This window comes from Podarcis muralis, chromosome 10 (assembly GCF_964188315.1).
Source record: "Podarcis muralis chromosome 10, rPodMur119.hap1.1, whole genome shotgun sequence".
Classification (NCBI taxonomy): Eukaryota; Metazoa; Chordata; class Lepidosauria; order Squamata; family Lacertidae; genus Podarcis; species Podarcis muralis.
Window position 1 is genome coordinate 38,254,347 of NC_135664.1, and position 16,173 is coordinate 38,270,519.

Sequence of the window (16,173 nt, forward strand, 5' to 3'; positions counted from 1 at the left end):
AGCCATTGCCAGCCAGTGTCTGACAGGCCAATGGCCTGATTCGGTATAAGACAGTTTCCTCTGTTCTTATGGTCTTTTCCATTTAGCGGCAAGAAAAGGAAAGGGGCTAATCTCTTTGAGGCTGTCTGCTTCATCAGCAAAGTCTCTCTTCCTTATCAACACAATTACTTTGGACACTTTGAGGCCATGCTGGAGATGGATCACCCCATTGTGCTTCCAACTTTTGCAGAGGAAGAGGGCAGCAACTGGGACTAAAACCTAAAGCTATTACTCAGAGCCATAACCTTAAAAGTGCAGATAATAATGGAAGATAAATACATGCTCTGTATGAAAATTGAAAGGCAAAATTCACATTGGGCAAACATTGTGTCAGTAGACCAAAAATGATGGGGGTGGGTGGTCTTCCTTAAGTAACTTATTCCTTAAAACAATTGGGTTGCATTTGTATTATTTTGAAGCAATTTGAATTGTTTCTCACGTTCAACCTTTTGAATTATGGCTTTTGATGGATAGCATCCCTCATTTTTGGATGGCAATACTAGGATCCATCACAGGAGGGGGAGAATGGGGCATTGGCATGTAAACTTAGTGGTAAGGAATGTGGTAAGCGTAGGTCAACAGAAAGTTTCAAAAAATATACCTTTCAGCTAGGCAGGGCTGCTGTAAAGCCTTGCTTTTATAGCTACCCAGAATGCTGTGGAGGAAACTGGAAAAAATTGTGAATTATCACTTAATTAGGCAAGTTTTCATCTACTGATGTGTGATGTTGTCTGATCCCCTGTGCAGCTATGGAATGGATACCCCAAAGCTGCTTAATTCTGCTGGGAATTGCAATGATACTTTCTGGCTTCTCAAATATGCTTCTGCTTGCTGAGCTTCTGTACCCCAGTGCTGCTATATCAACTGAGAAACTGACTTTGTCTGCTCTGTCTAGCAGTGTTTGCACCTTAGTGGGACTCTCTGGTTCAAGATCATTCTTGACGGGTTGGGAGTTAATGTTGATAGGCACTATAGGCAAGCAGTCTCCTGCAAATCCCATCACTACATTATTCCCAAGAGACTGGGAAAGACCCCAAAGCACTTGAATGTTTTATAGGGATGGGTTTTAACTCAGCGATGAGCATTTGAAGGCGCACTCATGTCTGTTCAGAAAGCAGACACAGCATCCTCAGTGTGGCTTAATTCCAGGTAAGGATGCCTAGGATTGTGGACTCAGCCTGAGAGCAGCCATTGCTGTACTTAATCTGCTTATTGCCATGCAGTTCAGTTTCTGAAAACTGCAGTTCTTACAACACAGGCATGCCTTCAGCTGTATGCGTACCATGTCTGGCCAGATGAGGAAGTCAGCATTCTGACTGGGGATGAACTAAGATAGATGCACTTCACGTTCACAGGGATACACAAATATTTACTTACTTACTTACTTACTTACTTACTTACTTACTTACTAACTAACTTATTTTCTATACCACCCTTCATCTGAGGTTCACAGGGCGATTTGCAATATAAAAACACAAAAATACATAACATAGTAACAACAACAACAAAAATAACACACACCCCACACAGTTCAAAAGGCCATAGGTTGTTTAATTAGCCAATAATTGCTACCTATTGCAGTTAGCTAAATTATTTTAGTAAAACTAGAGAGAAAGAAATATTCATTTTAAGTGTGAGACGTGATGTAAACACAGATCCACCACAAACATTACTTCATTTAATATGAAAGATCAATAATTTTACAAGATTGTAATTAATGTGTGGACGCATGAAGCTGAAAACTGTGTAGTAGAGTACAAGACGCTTAGTGCGATGATGACGCAGGCCTTTTGCTAATTCCTGGGCAAAACCATATTCTTCCTCATTGTTCTGAAGAGCCAGCCTGCTGCTACGAACTGAAGAACCTAAAAAGGTAGCAAAAGTTGGAGAAAATGCCCATGGTGTTATTAATATTTGTAATCCACTCTGTAACAGCAGTTCCCAGGGCAGGTTACAACAATTGAAAAGTCAGAATTAAGAACACACAAAAGAGATTACATTCACAGGAATAGGGTGGGTCCTGAAAACATACATCTCAGGCCAGGTTAAAGAGGTGTGTATTCAGCATTTGCCAAAAGCTATATAGTGAAGAAGCCAAATGTACTTCTGTGGGGAGTGAATTCCACAACTCAGGGGCTGCCACAGAGAATGCCCAGTGCTGAGGGTGGCGAAACTACCAAAAGAGGCCACTCTGAGGTCTGTAGGGAAGGAGGCCATCTCTCAGATATTTGGGGCCTAAGTCATTTAAGACTTTAAATATTAGCATGAGAACCTTGATTTGGACCTGGAAACAAACTGGCAGTTAATGCAGTTGTTGCATTTTGGACCAGCTGAAGTTTCCGGGTCATCTTTAAGCTCTATGTTGAGAACAAACCACTGACGGTCTCTTCACCATCAGCTTGTTTTAGACTCAGTATGGAGACCCAACTCTCTGTAACATGTACCTATTTCATACACATGACTGGAATTTTTGTCCACGTGTGGTGTAATACAATTTTGTACCCACATGTGAAAAATGAAATAAAATAGCCACCATCTATTGTGAAGGTAATGTGTGACACACACCTTACTGTAAAAAACAAGTCGCTGTCATTTAACAAAAAACACACTTACTTCTACCGTTAGCAGTCCAGTATTGATTGAAAGTAACAGCCATGTATTTTGTTCATACCACGTCTTAATATCTTCTTCGCAACCCTAAGGGAAAAAGTGATATTTAAATGAAAGTATAGATGTACCTCAGAAGTCGAATGCCTTGTGAGTTAAACGTTTTGGCTCCCGAACACGGCAAACCCAGAAGTGTGTGTTCCATTTTGTGAACATTCTTTGGAATCTGAACATGCAACGCAGCTTCCGATTGGCTACAGGAGCTTCCTGCAACCAATCAGAAGCCACGTCTTGGTTTCCGAACATTTTGGAAGTCGAACGGACTTCCGGAATGGGTTCTATTCAACTTCCGAGGTACGACTGTAACTGTTTATTTCTCAAGTTACATTCAATTATTATCTTTTACCTAAGGCTCAACAAATTTTTTGGGGTGGGGGAAATGCCAAAGAACAAATGTATTCCATCACTTACTAGAGGAATGGGGAATGCTCATGTATAGGGCAAGAATGTGTGTGTCCTGCTTGTGGACTTCTCATAGGCATCTTTTAGGCTGTCATAGGAAACAGGATGCTGGCTAGAATTAGGTAATCTGCTTTTTATTCTTGGTTAACAGTTTTCAAATATGAGCTTTCCCAGATACAGAGCATGGATGGGAAAGCTCCAGCCTGTGGGCCTAATTAGGTCCACCAGGGGTCCCAGTTTGGCCAGGGGTTTCAATTTGGCCTGCCCTACACTTGACATTGTAAGACATCAGCTTTGGGCATGTACAGCTGCAGCTGTAAAGGAACAATCCATATTATTACAGAAGATTCCAAATACAGCCAGCCCCTGCTGCAAGTAGTGTTTGCTTTCATCAGAAGCAGCAGCTAGCATTTCAAGCACACTGAGATACATAAGAAATTTTTCAAATTCTACTGGGAGTACAGAAACATGCCTTACAATACATTGTACGCTTACCCTAGTATATGTTGCATTTTTCAGTGCATCACAAAACCACTTCTCCATGTTAGATGTTGTGCAAGAACATGGTACTTGATTTGCATGTTCTTTATTCTTATTCCATTTCCAGTCTGTGGAATTGTATCGCCCACAACAGTGGAGCTGGAGAAGGAGAAAAGTCCTCAGTGTTATGAGTAATATAAAGGTAAGTCATGTCAAGTTGCATGATAAAGTAGTAAAGTAAAATCAACAATGAAGTCCTGTTGTTAAAACAGGAGTTTCTTCTTACTTCCCCAAGTTATGAGAAAATCAGAGCACTGCTATGGGGTTTAATTTCCTATAGATATGAGGAAGGAGAGGAAGAAACAGAGAAAGGTCATGCATGCACCAGAGACTTTGCACTTCCTGTGTAATCTATGTCTTTTAAATTTTTACAAACAGCTTATTGGAAGAAAGCAGCTTCCTATAAGCAGGCAGCACAACGGCTAATCTAACTTTAGATTCCCAAAGAATTGCACCGCAGTAATGCTTCAGATTTCTTAGCCAGCTTCAGCTAAAATTCCATTCAGTAACGTATGCTAAATGACCTTTGAAAGGAAGCACTGCAGGATTTAGGCATTTCATCTGATACAGAAAACAATGTGCTTATTTGGTCTTCTACCACTATGACTTACCATACGCTGAATATTATTCAAAATAGTCCACTGATGTTCCTTTGCAGATAGATGTTTATTGCCATAGTTAGAAATAAGCTCATCCATCTGAACTCTCCACAAGTCATTGGCCTGTTTACAAATAGTGTTAATAATTCCATTAGTGTGTCATCATTTTTTCTTCACTTTTAAGAAAATTGCAGTCATCTGCTATGGTCAATCAATGGCATTCTAAAACATTTAAAGTGGAGTCCATTGTTCATTACATACAGTTAAAAAGAGCCTGGGATGGAGCTAGACTGCCATTGATTTCAATGTTTCTAGCTCCTTAGAAGTATATCTTTCTGAACTAAGGCTATGTTCAGAAGGATGAGCTGAGCAAGCAGCACTTCCAGTGCAGTCCCCTTGATATCCTTTGCTCTCGACAAAAGGTGATCACACACTGAATACTGAGAGTGGAAGGGACGAAAAAAAAATCATCTTTCTTCCATAGGAAGTTCACCTGCTGTTTAGAGAATGAGTGCATAAGAGTGCATCTGCACAGGACTCCATTTTATCCCTCACTTATAGAGGAACAGTGTTGTATGGCAATATAGATCCATAATACCCATACCCCGAAGTGGGAGTGCGGCTGTGATCTATCTGCTTGGTCTCTTTGGTATGAGCTTCAGGCTGCAACACTTTCTGGCTCACCGAAGGTAGGTTGAAAGTCAGTTTGCAGCCTCTCCGAGGAAAGTTCACCACATGGAAGCTCCTCAAGCGACAACACTGAGCCTACAAGATGCATGGACTCCTGCTGATGGGAAGCCAACTGTGCACAGCTCTCAGCACACAGAAGGAATATGTTTGTCACATGCCAGAACCACAAAAAAAAAAATATTCAGGTGGTTTTCCGTTGTGGTCAAAGAGCTGAACCCTGCGCAGTGATGCCAGTGCTCATGACTGGCTCATCAGAGACAGGAAGCAAATATACATAGAGCTCAAGCAGCTGCCACTTGCCCTCATGATGGTATAAATCAATGAATATCTAGACAAAGAAGTTTTTGTATGCAGACAGACTTTCAGTTCTACTCGTGCTCATTGTATCCTACAGTTCTCAAGGGAAATGAAAATAAACACGAATTAAAGAGTTCAGGCTGTTCTAGAATGAGAGTTCCAGAGCTTTCACATTTCGGAATACTCTCCCTCTGCTTTCATCTTGTTGTCTAATGTCTGTATATTTTTCACATCCCCTTTTTAGCCGCTAGTCTGCTTCCCCCAAGGGCAGGCTGTGTCTAGGCTGCTGACACCCTTCCTGCCAGCAAGGAGACTACTGAAAGGAAGAAAGCAAAAAAGGGTGGGGAGTTAAAATAAAGTGACCCAGTCTTAAAGTAGCCACCAGGCAAGGGAAACAGAATCGACAAAGTGCATGTGACTTGCATGTTGAAAGGCCCAAACTTGAGGGATGTTAAAATACCTATTTAAAAATAGAAACAGATGACACAGCTTTCTGTAAGCCACAGTTTGTGTATATACCCTGTGTGCATACACCATAACAGAAGGGCTAAGCTATTGCACATGTCAGTCTTTATATCTTAACAACAAGCATTTACAAGTGATAGGTACAATTCAGCTAGAGCCAAGCCCCTTTAGGGTTACTGTCCCATTACTGAGGGTACCTTCTGCTTGCTTAATATTATTGTGCAAGGAGTTCCAAAACCTAGGTGTGGACACCCCCAAAGGTCCACTGTCATGTAGAAGCCAGGCAAATATCATGTGGTATCCTTAATTAGTACCTCTCCAGCTGAATGAAAAGCTTAGGCTGGCATATATGAGATCCCTCAAGAAAGCCGGTCCCAAGCTATTCAGGGCTTTATTTTCTTACAGCAAGACCTTGATTTTGACTCAGTATTATATAGGAAGCCAGAGCAGAGGTGTAATACATTGCTGATGAGAAGACCCATCAGCAGCTGGTCTGTTGCATTCTGTATGACTTGTTATTCTGGGTCACTCTATAATTTGTTGCCAACCATCTGTTTTGAGATACAGTGGAGTGTGCCTCCAGGGATGAAGTCAAACGGATGTGTTAGCAGCACTGAAATGGCCTTCCCAGGGCACAAGCCTGGGTAGTGTTATGGAGGTCCTGGGCTGCCCAGATGAGAAGACCTCCTTCTCCACCTCCCTGATGTGGCCCAAAGCAAAGCAGAGCAATATGTTTGGCACCAGCTTGGCTGCAGGAGTTGCCGGAAGGAACCATCCAACTGGCTTAGGGACTCCACTTCAGATTTGTGCAGGGTTTACTCCTTATCCCTTTCTTCTCCTGAAGATATTCCACAAGGCTGTGGAGGTTTAGGATCAGAGTTTTCCTTCTCTTAGATGGGCTACCTTCCTAGGTTGGTGAGCCCCATCTGCATACCTTCCAACATTTCTCTAATGAAAATAGGGACATTCCATTCCATAATGATAATTTTTACTATTTATGCCCCACACATCTTGCCCCAGCCTCTCTGGGCAGCTTCCAACATATATAAAAACATAATAAAACATTAAATATTTTTTAAAACCCCCATACAGGATTGCCTTCAGATGGCTCAGGGGTTGGATAGCTCCATACCCTCCAACATTTCTTGAATGTAAACAGGAGAACGTCCTAAGGAATAGCAGGACATTCCAGGATCAAATCAGAAACTGAGACAGTTTCTCTAAATCAGGGACGTCCCTGAAAAATAGGGACACTTGGAAGGTCTGCATCTGCCCCTCACTTCCCTCTACAACACATGCAGAAACCACCTTCTTGACTACTGTATCCACTCTTAGTTGCATCCATTCAATCTGCTGAAGCCTGTCTTTGCATGCAGGAGAAACCTTTAAATCACTAAGGATTTGAGACCCATCAGCTATCCTCACTTGGTTCAGCCAGTCAGTCAAAGCCACTCCTGGGGTGTGGCCACTGTCAAATGCTGACAGCTTCCAGGAGCCACAGGTGAGAGCTGAGTGTAGGGTGGACAAGTTACCCAAAGGTGGACAAACTACCCCAAAAGCAGAATGGTGTGTCCCCCACCAGAGGTACTATCTCTCCCCTCATATTGGCATATACATATACACGGTATAAATGGTGCAAATAAATAAATAAGCAATCTTTCTCTATGTTAAGGTTTCTTTTCCAGATACATGCATACCCTTGAGACAAGTAAATGATGTGGAATGCAGTGGTGCCTCGCAAGACGAAATTAATTCGTTCCCAAAGTTTTTTCTTCTTGCGAGTTTTTCGTCTTGCGAAGCACGGTTTCCCATAGGAATGCATTGAAAATCAATCAATGCGTTCCTATGGAAACTGCCTTCAGACCAGGTCCGGGGACAGTCTGTCCCCCGACCTCTTCTGAAGGCTGGGGGGGGGAGGGCTTTTCTTCCCACCGCCAGCCTTCAGAAGGCTGTTCTGAAGGCTGGCGGTGGGAAGAAAAGCCCTTCTCCCCACCTCCCGCCCCGCAAGCTCCAGGGACAGGAGGGCTTTGCTGCCAACTGCCAGCATTTTAAAAGCCCCCGGGACAGCGGAGACTTCTCCGCTGTCCCGGGGCGATCTTAAAATGCTGGCAGGCGGCAGCGAAGCCTTCGCTGCTGACCCCCAGCATTTTAAAAGCCCCCGGGACAGCGGAGGTCTTCTGAAGGCAGGCGGTGGGCGAAAGTCTTTGCTCCCCCCCACCTGCCTTCAAAAGCTGTCTGGGATAGCGGAGAAACGCGCTGCGCTTCTCCGCTATCCCGGGAAGGCAGGCAGGGGGGAGCAAAGCCTTTCAGCCCCCGCCGGCCTTCCTGGACCTCTTCCGAAGGCCGGAGGGGGGCGAAAGGCTTTGCTCCCCACCGCCAGCATTTAAAAGAGGTCCCCGGAGATTTCCCTATGGGCTTTCTTCTTGCGAAGCAAGCCCATAGGGAAATTCGTCTTGCGGAACGACTAAAAAACGGAAAACTCTTTCGTCTTGCGAGTTTTTCGTTTTGCGAGGCATTCGTCTTGCGAGGCACCACTGTGCTTGGAATGCTTCAGCATGATCATGCGTAGGATGGTTCCAGGGCACTGTGCACTTGGCCACAATATACTTTTGGGTAAATAATAGGTACCTACCATTTCCTTTCCTGTATATAGGACCCCAAGTATTGCCATTTGGATAACAAGGACAAGGACAAGAAGACCCATGTACTGAAAATAAAAATAAACCTATTACTAGGAAAGCTGCACAAAATGGCATTATAATAAGCTCTGTGTGATTAATATAGAGAGGAATTTCAGTTACTAGAAATGTTGCTACCTGCAAGAAGAATTTATGTGTATTATAGGAATGAGTCATCATTGTAAAACATACCAGCTTTATAGCTGAGCACCAGCTGCTGAGTGATGAATTGCGCTATCATGTTAGGAATGTAGAAGGAATATAGGAAGCTGCCTTATAGTGAGTCAACCCCTTGGCCCATCTAGCTCAGAATTATCTACATCGACTGGTAGTACATCTCCTGAGAACTTTCCCAGTTCAACATAGAGATGCTGGGAAATGAAGCTGAAACTTTCCACATGTTCTACCTCTAAGCTATAGCATTCCAATTGGAAATTCAGATTTCAAGATACCATATCCTGTGTACATTTATACGTATATTAATGGGATCTATTCAGTGGGTGTCCATAGTATTCATGCAACTAGGTTACAGCATTCTAAATCACAATTTTGCCTTTCCCCAAGCATGTATATATTTACAATGCAATGCAATGACTTCATTTGTCAATGAGTGTGTTCTGAACCCAAATCTTAGCCTGGCAGCAAAGAAAGAGAACCTTATTCTTGACTGAGTAAATGTTGTGCAGTGAAAAGCAAAGCAGTAGTATGAGCATCTCCATAAGATATCCTAGCATCTTGGTACATACATTCATTTCTTTATAGAGATTTTGTAAAGTGTTAGAAATGCTTCCACAAAGAAACAATCTTCCTTTCCAGCTAGAAATCTGGGCAGAGCCTTTCTTTTCTAACCAAGCTGTTTAAAGGTCTTAAATGAAGTTTACCTCCACTGAACACCCTTTAGGACACACATAGTTTCTTGTGTCATTGTCAGACATTTTATTGTTTTGTAGAGTCCAAGGCATGGCCAGATAGATTGAAACAGTAAGTTGCTCTTTTGCTAAATGTTTATAATGCAACAATTGTACAGTTCTTACTCATTTGTTGCACAGGTTCCAGCTGTTTTCTCTCACATCTGCTTCAGGGAAATCACATTTCTCTAATGCTCAAATGACAATATTGTGTAGAAAATGTAATAAACTGAGGAAGTCATTGTGATTTAGAATGCTGTAGCCTAGCTGCATGAATATTATGGACACCCACTGAATACATCCCATTAAATCACAGATGACAAGCAATTTAACTTTTTGTTACCTTTAACAGCTACATAGCAGAGACAGATTTAGGGGAGTGTTTTAGCAGTTCAGCTGCACTGGGTGCTGAGCCTCAGGGGTGCCAGGGGTGCCTCAGCTATTATTTAGAATGGAGTACAAGAAGCAGGGGAAGAATTTTGGCATCGCAGGGCACCACTGAAATTTGAGACCCCAACGTTTGCCACTGTGCATAGCCTGGGGCCTTACCCCTTACCAACACACTCATTTGCTGCAATACTCTTCAAAAGCCCTCCTCTGGGTGACCCTGCCCACTTAGTTAAGGAAAGAAGCAAGCGTAAGGGCCTTCTCTGTGGTGTCACCCCATTTTTGAAACTCTCTTCCTTTGAAGGCTCATTGGGCTTCTTTGTTACTCTCTTTTTTAATGCCAAAGACATTTTTATCTTCCCCGGGTTTTAAATATTTATTTAATTATATGATGACTATAAAGGTCCGTATAGTTAAAGCCATGGTTTTCCCAGTAGTGATGTATGGAAGTGAGAGCTGGACCATAAAGAAGGCTGATCGCCGAAGAATTGATGCTTTTGAATTATGGTGCTGGAGGAGACTCTTGAGAGTCCCATGGTCTGCAAGAAGATCAAACGTATCCATTTTTAGGAAATTAGCCCTGAGTGCTCACTGGAAGGACAGATCGTGAAGCTGAGGCTCCAATACTTTGGCCACCTCATGAGAAGAGAAGACTCCCTGGAAAAGACCCTGATGTTGGGAAAGAGAAGAAGGGGACGACACAGGAGAAGGGGACGACAGAGGACGAGATGGTTGGACAGTGTTCTCGAAGCTACAAACATGAGTCTGACCAAACTGCGGGAGGCAGTGGAAGACAGGAGTGCCTGGCGTGCTCTGGTCCATGGGGTCACGAAGAGTCAGACACAACTAAACGACTAAACAACAACATGATTAGGATTCTGAATCACTTCTGATTTTACACACACACACACACACACACACACACACACACCATCCTAATCAACGGGGGGGGGGGAATCATATATACAAAAGATTAAGAACAGTTTCATAATGTAAAAATGATTTTAAATCCAAGATAGACTGGAATCAAAAGCTCTACTCAAAAGACGATGAGATATTTGATGAGATTTTAGTACTGATCTTAGCATCTGACTTCCCTCCCAACGAGTCCAGAATTTACCTGGTGAAGAAGGGACTTGCATTGTAGATGAATATCTGACCAGTTCCAAGACAAAGTGGGAAAAGACTCTGAACAATTTTACTGCCCCTTGTAGTAAGACTTCTGACTTTGCCTTGAGACTTGAGTGGGAGCTATTGCCAAAGTGAAATTGGCAAGCAGTTTCTCTAGACTTTGCCCTGAATCTAAACAGTTTTGCTCCTTTTCTGTACAGTACTCCTCTGCAGGCTAAGCAGTCAACCACTCTGTGCTGGAACACTTGAAATACAGTATTCTATTAAGGATATATCCCTGTGTACAAGCAGTAAGATCCCATCAATTAGTGTGCATTTTGTATCACTCTATCAGCTTTGGGATGCAGAACAATCTCAAAGGTTAAACCACTTTGAGGATTGTTGTGGGGAAAGCTAAGTGTGTGTTGCAAGCAACAACTTTGTGCTAAGGATTTTCACAGGTCATACTTACCACAGCTACTAAACACCTGTTTCCTCGAATGCTTCCTAAGTATCCCAAGAGTCCAATAAAAACAATGGTGGATCCAACGGCAAGCAGCATATGAGAAACAGAATCTGCCACTGAATGTCCTCCTGTGGATACTAAAAAAATCGTAAACATGTATTTTGTATTTTTAAATGCTTAAAATGTGACACTTAAAACAAGATGCCTATAGCCATAAGTGAATATGTGAAATTGCTTACACGAGACTCTGAAATGGGGGAAATTGCTTACATAGATTGACCTGTGCAAGAACATCCTTTCCTGATACTGTATTAGGTTATCCATTCTAGAGATATCTATCCCAGTTTGCTGTCTCTAAGAAAACAAATCTTACTTTCATGAATTCCTGGATATATATTTTTTAAAGCCTACACATGTTTACTAATAGTAGTCACACTTGCTGTTGTTGTTTAGTCATTTAGTAGTGTCCGACTCTTCGTGACCCCATGGACCAGAACATACCAGGCACTCCTGTCTTCCACTGCCTCCCGCAGTTTGGTCAAACTCATGTTAGTAGCTTTGAGAACACTGTCCAACCACTACTAAACCTACCTGGAGGCAATTCTTGTATAGATGAGGGCAAACAAGCTGAAGTTAACTCCAGGCAAGATAATGCTGTGGGTTGGGAGATTCCAGCTCAAGAAGGATTACCGCTATTTCTAGATAGTGCCTGTGACGTTAACATATGAGAGTGCTGGAGGTGAAATAGTTAAACAAGTTACCCAATCAGAACCCAGGGGGTGGAGTCAGAGGGACTATAAAACCAGCTCTGGGAGGAGTTTGTTGGGAGTTGGGTGGTTGGTTGGGGTGGGAGTGAATTGGGATAGAGTCTTTGGGTAGGTTGAGTTAGTGTAGCGAAATAAGTTGAGTCAGGAACAGTTAGGAGCTAGGAAGACAAATAAATATCTGAGAGGTGGTTTAGTGAGTGAGAGCAGGTAGTGGAAGTTATAGGTCTGGATAGGCACCCTATGATTGTAATTGACTGATGCCGTTTATGAAACCACAAGCTTGTTAAACTGCAATAAATAAACAGAAGTTTATGTCCCAATTTAAACCTGACTGAACTCAGTATTGTGCCAGGTAGAGCCTGGGTGGTGGCAGCGAGAAATCAAGTGGCGGCACATGGATCAATAGATGGTGAAATGTCTGGGAACCCTTTGTGATCGCCACAGTGTCCCGTCCCCCCCTAAAATTCAATATCTGCAGTTTGCATTGGTGCTGGTTGGGAAAGCCCAGATAGCATCAATACCAGGTATGTGTTTTTTCAGCTTTGGTTGGCATACCAACTGCAGCCACAGTGTTCCATTCTCTAATTGCATTCAGAGTAGCACTTTATGTAGGACTGCCTTTAAAGATGGTCCAAACTCCAACTAGTTCAAAATTCAACTGCCAAAGCCCTGAGAGGTAACTATTTCTCTGTGAAGCTGTCAACTCCACCCTGCTATTAGTTACATGATCACTTATCCTAAGATGAAAGAGAAGTAAATCAAGACTATGTCATCTTGCCAGGCTTCGGAACTGAACTCTCAGTGACCCAATTCATTCTTTGAAGCTGGGAAAAACAAAACAAAAAAGCACCAAGGTTGGACAATTCAATGGTAGTTATCCTATGATGATAACATAAATGTACCCTATACTGTGCAGCAGAGTAGTGTGTCAGCAGCCAGTTCATATGATAAAAGTGTATTTGAAGTCGTGACTCATTGCTACATCAAAACCATCATTTTTAAAGGGTTTGAAAACATCAATAAAGTAAGCAAAGTTGTGGTCTCTAAAACAAGCCTAAACCAAATCTATTAAGATGGAGCCACGATAAGGCATCTGTTAGAGGACAACCATGATACTTACCAAAAAAAAACCTTATTATACTGCATATTGTGTAATCGCAATTATCTAATTTTGTAAAAACAATGTTTATATTCCATCTCGCTATAGGGCAAAGTGCAACCAACCACCAGTTGTTGCAATTAACTTACAATATCACACCATCACTCTAAATTAGAAGCCAGGTCTAAAAGAGTGAAGTGCATTTTAGAAGTTATGAATTGTGGTGGAACACACACACACACACACACACACAGACAAATGAATGTACCATCTGGGCATCCATTGCTTCGGGGATGTGCCATTCCAGTCCACTTGAGTTTGATACCTCTGCCCTACCCTGTGTATATTAGCTATAATATAACTAGCTATCAAATAGCCAGACTTTGTCTTTGGCAGAACTCCCTACCATCAGCCCATTGCTACTATTTATTATAGCCCGTATAACTGTGTTCTAGATAATACTGACCCTGCAGTAAGAGTTAGTGTACACACTATTGCTTTGTGTTGGGCACCATAAGTAACACTCTTCTCAACTGCTGCAGTGGCACTGAGAAAATTATCTGGTACTTGCGATGAGTTGAGCCAAATAGCTTGCAATATGAAGTGATATAAAACAGCCTCCACACAGTGGCTGTAACATGTGCACCAGTTTGAATGATGTTTTTTTTCTTTTCAGAATGACTGAATTGATTTCTACCTAAATGCTGGAAAAGCAAACCATTCACAATGTTGGATAGTTGGTATATTGAAGCCAATGGGGCTAAGTTAGTATAAATCCAAGTATTACAGCTTTACAATTTTCTAGTTCAAGCCATCTGCATTCTTTCACGTTTGTATAATGAAGGGCATCATAACACGACAACAAGACTGATATTTTGATTCCTGGCTTTGTACACTAAATGTTCTAAGGCAATGCTGCCATCTTGTGGGAAGTCAACATTTTAATGGTTAAATGGAATACGCTTTCCTTTAAAGGTTAGAGAAAGTTCTGGGCAGGTGCTTATACTCACGCAAAAGTCTGAAAAATCTGTTTCTGTCTAGCGATATCCAAAGACCAAAAGTCACAAGCAGAAGACCTAACACCTGAAAGCAATACATAATGGCTGTTTGTATCTGAATTATGCTACAGAACTTACAGTTAATGTTTAATTCCTGTCTAACAGTACATGAAAACTTCTTACCAAGAAAATTCCATTGAGGATGTTTAAGAAGTATTTTAGTATGAAGAGTTTTTCACTTCTTCTCATTTTGCTCTTCATTTCAATGGCACCTGGAAGCAATGGTTGCACATTGTGATATTTATATAAAACTGAAATGCATATTTCACATTGGTTTTAAATGTATATTGCCAGTAAAATGTATCCATGTTTTCTAACACAGAAAATATTTAAGGACATAAAGTCTTCTGCAGTCCACTTTTCTGTCTTTCTTACTGACACGTCAAGCAGAATTAACAGATACACATTTCCCCTGTGTCACTCTCCCGACAAAGCCCATCATACAGGGTGATCAAAGCAGTTTCTGTGCCAGAACAAGACCTAAACCTCAACTGAAAATCTAAGCACAGGTCTAGGATTTCCAGGGTTTTTCCTTCTTCTACCACTTTCCCTGGGGAACCCCACATTTTACCACAAAATCAGAGCAAATGGCAACCAGGTTTTCTGGTTGTTGCCCTTTGTTCCAAATTAGGAGTAAAATGTGGATTTTCCCAGGGAAAGCATAGGGCAGGGGTGGGTGGGGGGAAACTCTGCTTGGACAATGACCTAGAAATTCTGCACCTGTGCCTAGAAAGCATGTTCTAGAAGTCCTAGGATTAGCTCTTTGTGTAAGGTCTTGCAACATTATAGAGAGTTGGAAGAGAGGAGCAACTTGGTGTAAGAATATATTTGGAATAGCAGATTCTTCCAGTGAGGATCTTAATGACTTTATTTATTTAATGTTACATGCTGTTGGATTGTAAGTGGTTTACAAAATATAAAATAAACACCAAAATATAAAAAACAGAAAAAACAGAAACCCAACAGTTAAAGACAGGCATTTAAAATATTGAAAAGACTGAAATTCAACAGTAGCTAGAAATTGATAAAACACACGTAATTTCTGCATGTCTGGATAGGATTGGCTTAACAAAAATGTTTTAAGCAAATCAAACTGGGTGGATGCATGAATAATTGTGGGGTTTAAAAATTGTATCCTTTTGTATGACACCCTGAGAGCTTGTTCTATAAGACATCTGACAGATATTATTAATAAGTAAAACAAATAAGAAACTTCTGGCGCCACTTATCTGATAATACACACAGCAAAATATTATTTTCCTCTCACCTCTAAAGAAGCAAACCCACAATATAGTTCTTCGTAGATACTCCAATTTTAATGTTAATTCCAAATTCCACTGTTTAGATTTGCCACACAGTATGCTGTGTTGATAAGGATTTACTTCCTTGTTACTGAGGTTACTATTTACATGTCTTTGTAAATGATGTTTAGTTTGTTTGACACTTCCATTACACTTAATTTGCTTCCAAGAACCATTCTCTTTCTTTCTCTCCTTTCTACAATTTAAAAAAACCTTAGAGACGAGTTAAGGTGCTTACAAATCCAGTGATGTGCCCAAACCATAGAAATGGTAAGTTTAGTCACTTGGGCTTAATTTCTACCTCTCGTAAATATATAGAATCCAGAGTCTCCCATAGTGTACTCACTTACAACTTACCTTGCACATGAAGCCCAACCTCAAAAAAACACTAGTGAGACTCCCATATAGGGGGAAAGGTAAGAAAACAATGTTTATTGGATTCAGTTCAGTTCTCATATACTCCAAGGCCTCTTAAGAGAGCTTTTTTTAAAAAAAATCAAAAATCAGAATGTTTTATTATTGTACTCTCTGTAAATGTTATCCTAGTCTTCGGAATGTTTTGAAATTGATACTTTGCTGAAATATAATTTAGGAAAAAACTTATTAACTCATGGGTGATATTACTTAAGAAATATCATGAAGCAAAAGCATTCAGTAATGACACACTAGAATAACCTAATGAAAGGAACAAAAAGGCCTG

At 41.3% G+C, this 16,173-nt stretch overlaps 1 protein-coding gene across 1 annotated transcript; it reads right to left on the reverse strand.

Annotated features, from left to right (window-relative positions):
- Window positions 1-1,832: 1,832 nt before the first annotated feature.
- On the reverse strand, window positions 1,833-14,373 carry TSPAN19 (tetraspanin 19). Its single transcript, XM_077935617.1, has 8 exons — window positions 14,296-14,373; window positions 14,125-14,197; window positions 11,255-11,385; window positions 8,332-8,406; window positions 4,260-4,370; window positions 3,604-3,747; window positions 2,653-2,736; window positions 1,833-1,904 (listed from the first exon to the last, which is right to left on the reverse strand). Exons 1-8 carry the CDS (start codon window positions 14,371-14,373, stop codon window positions 1,833-1,835), a joined length of 768 nt encoding a protein of 255 aa, XP_077791743.1.
- Between the last annotated feature and the right edge of the window lie 1,800 nt (window positions 14,374-16,173).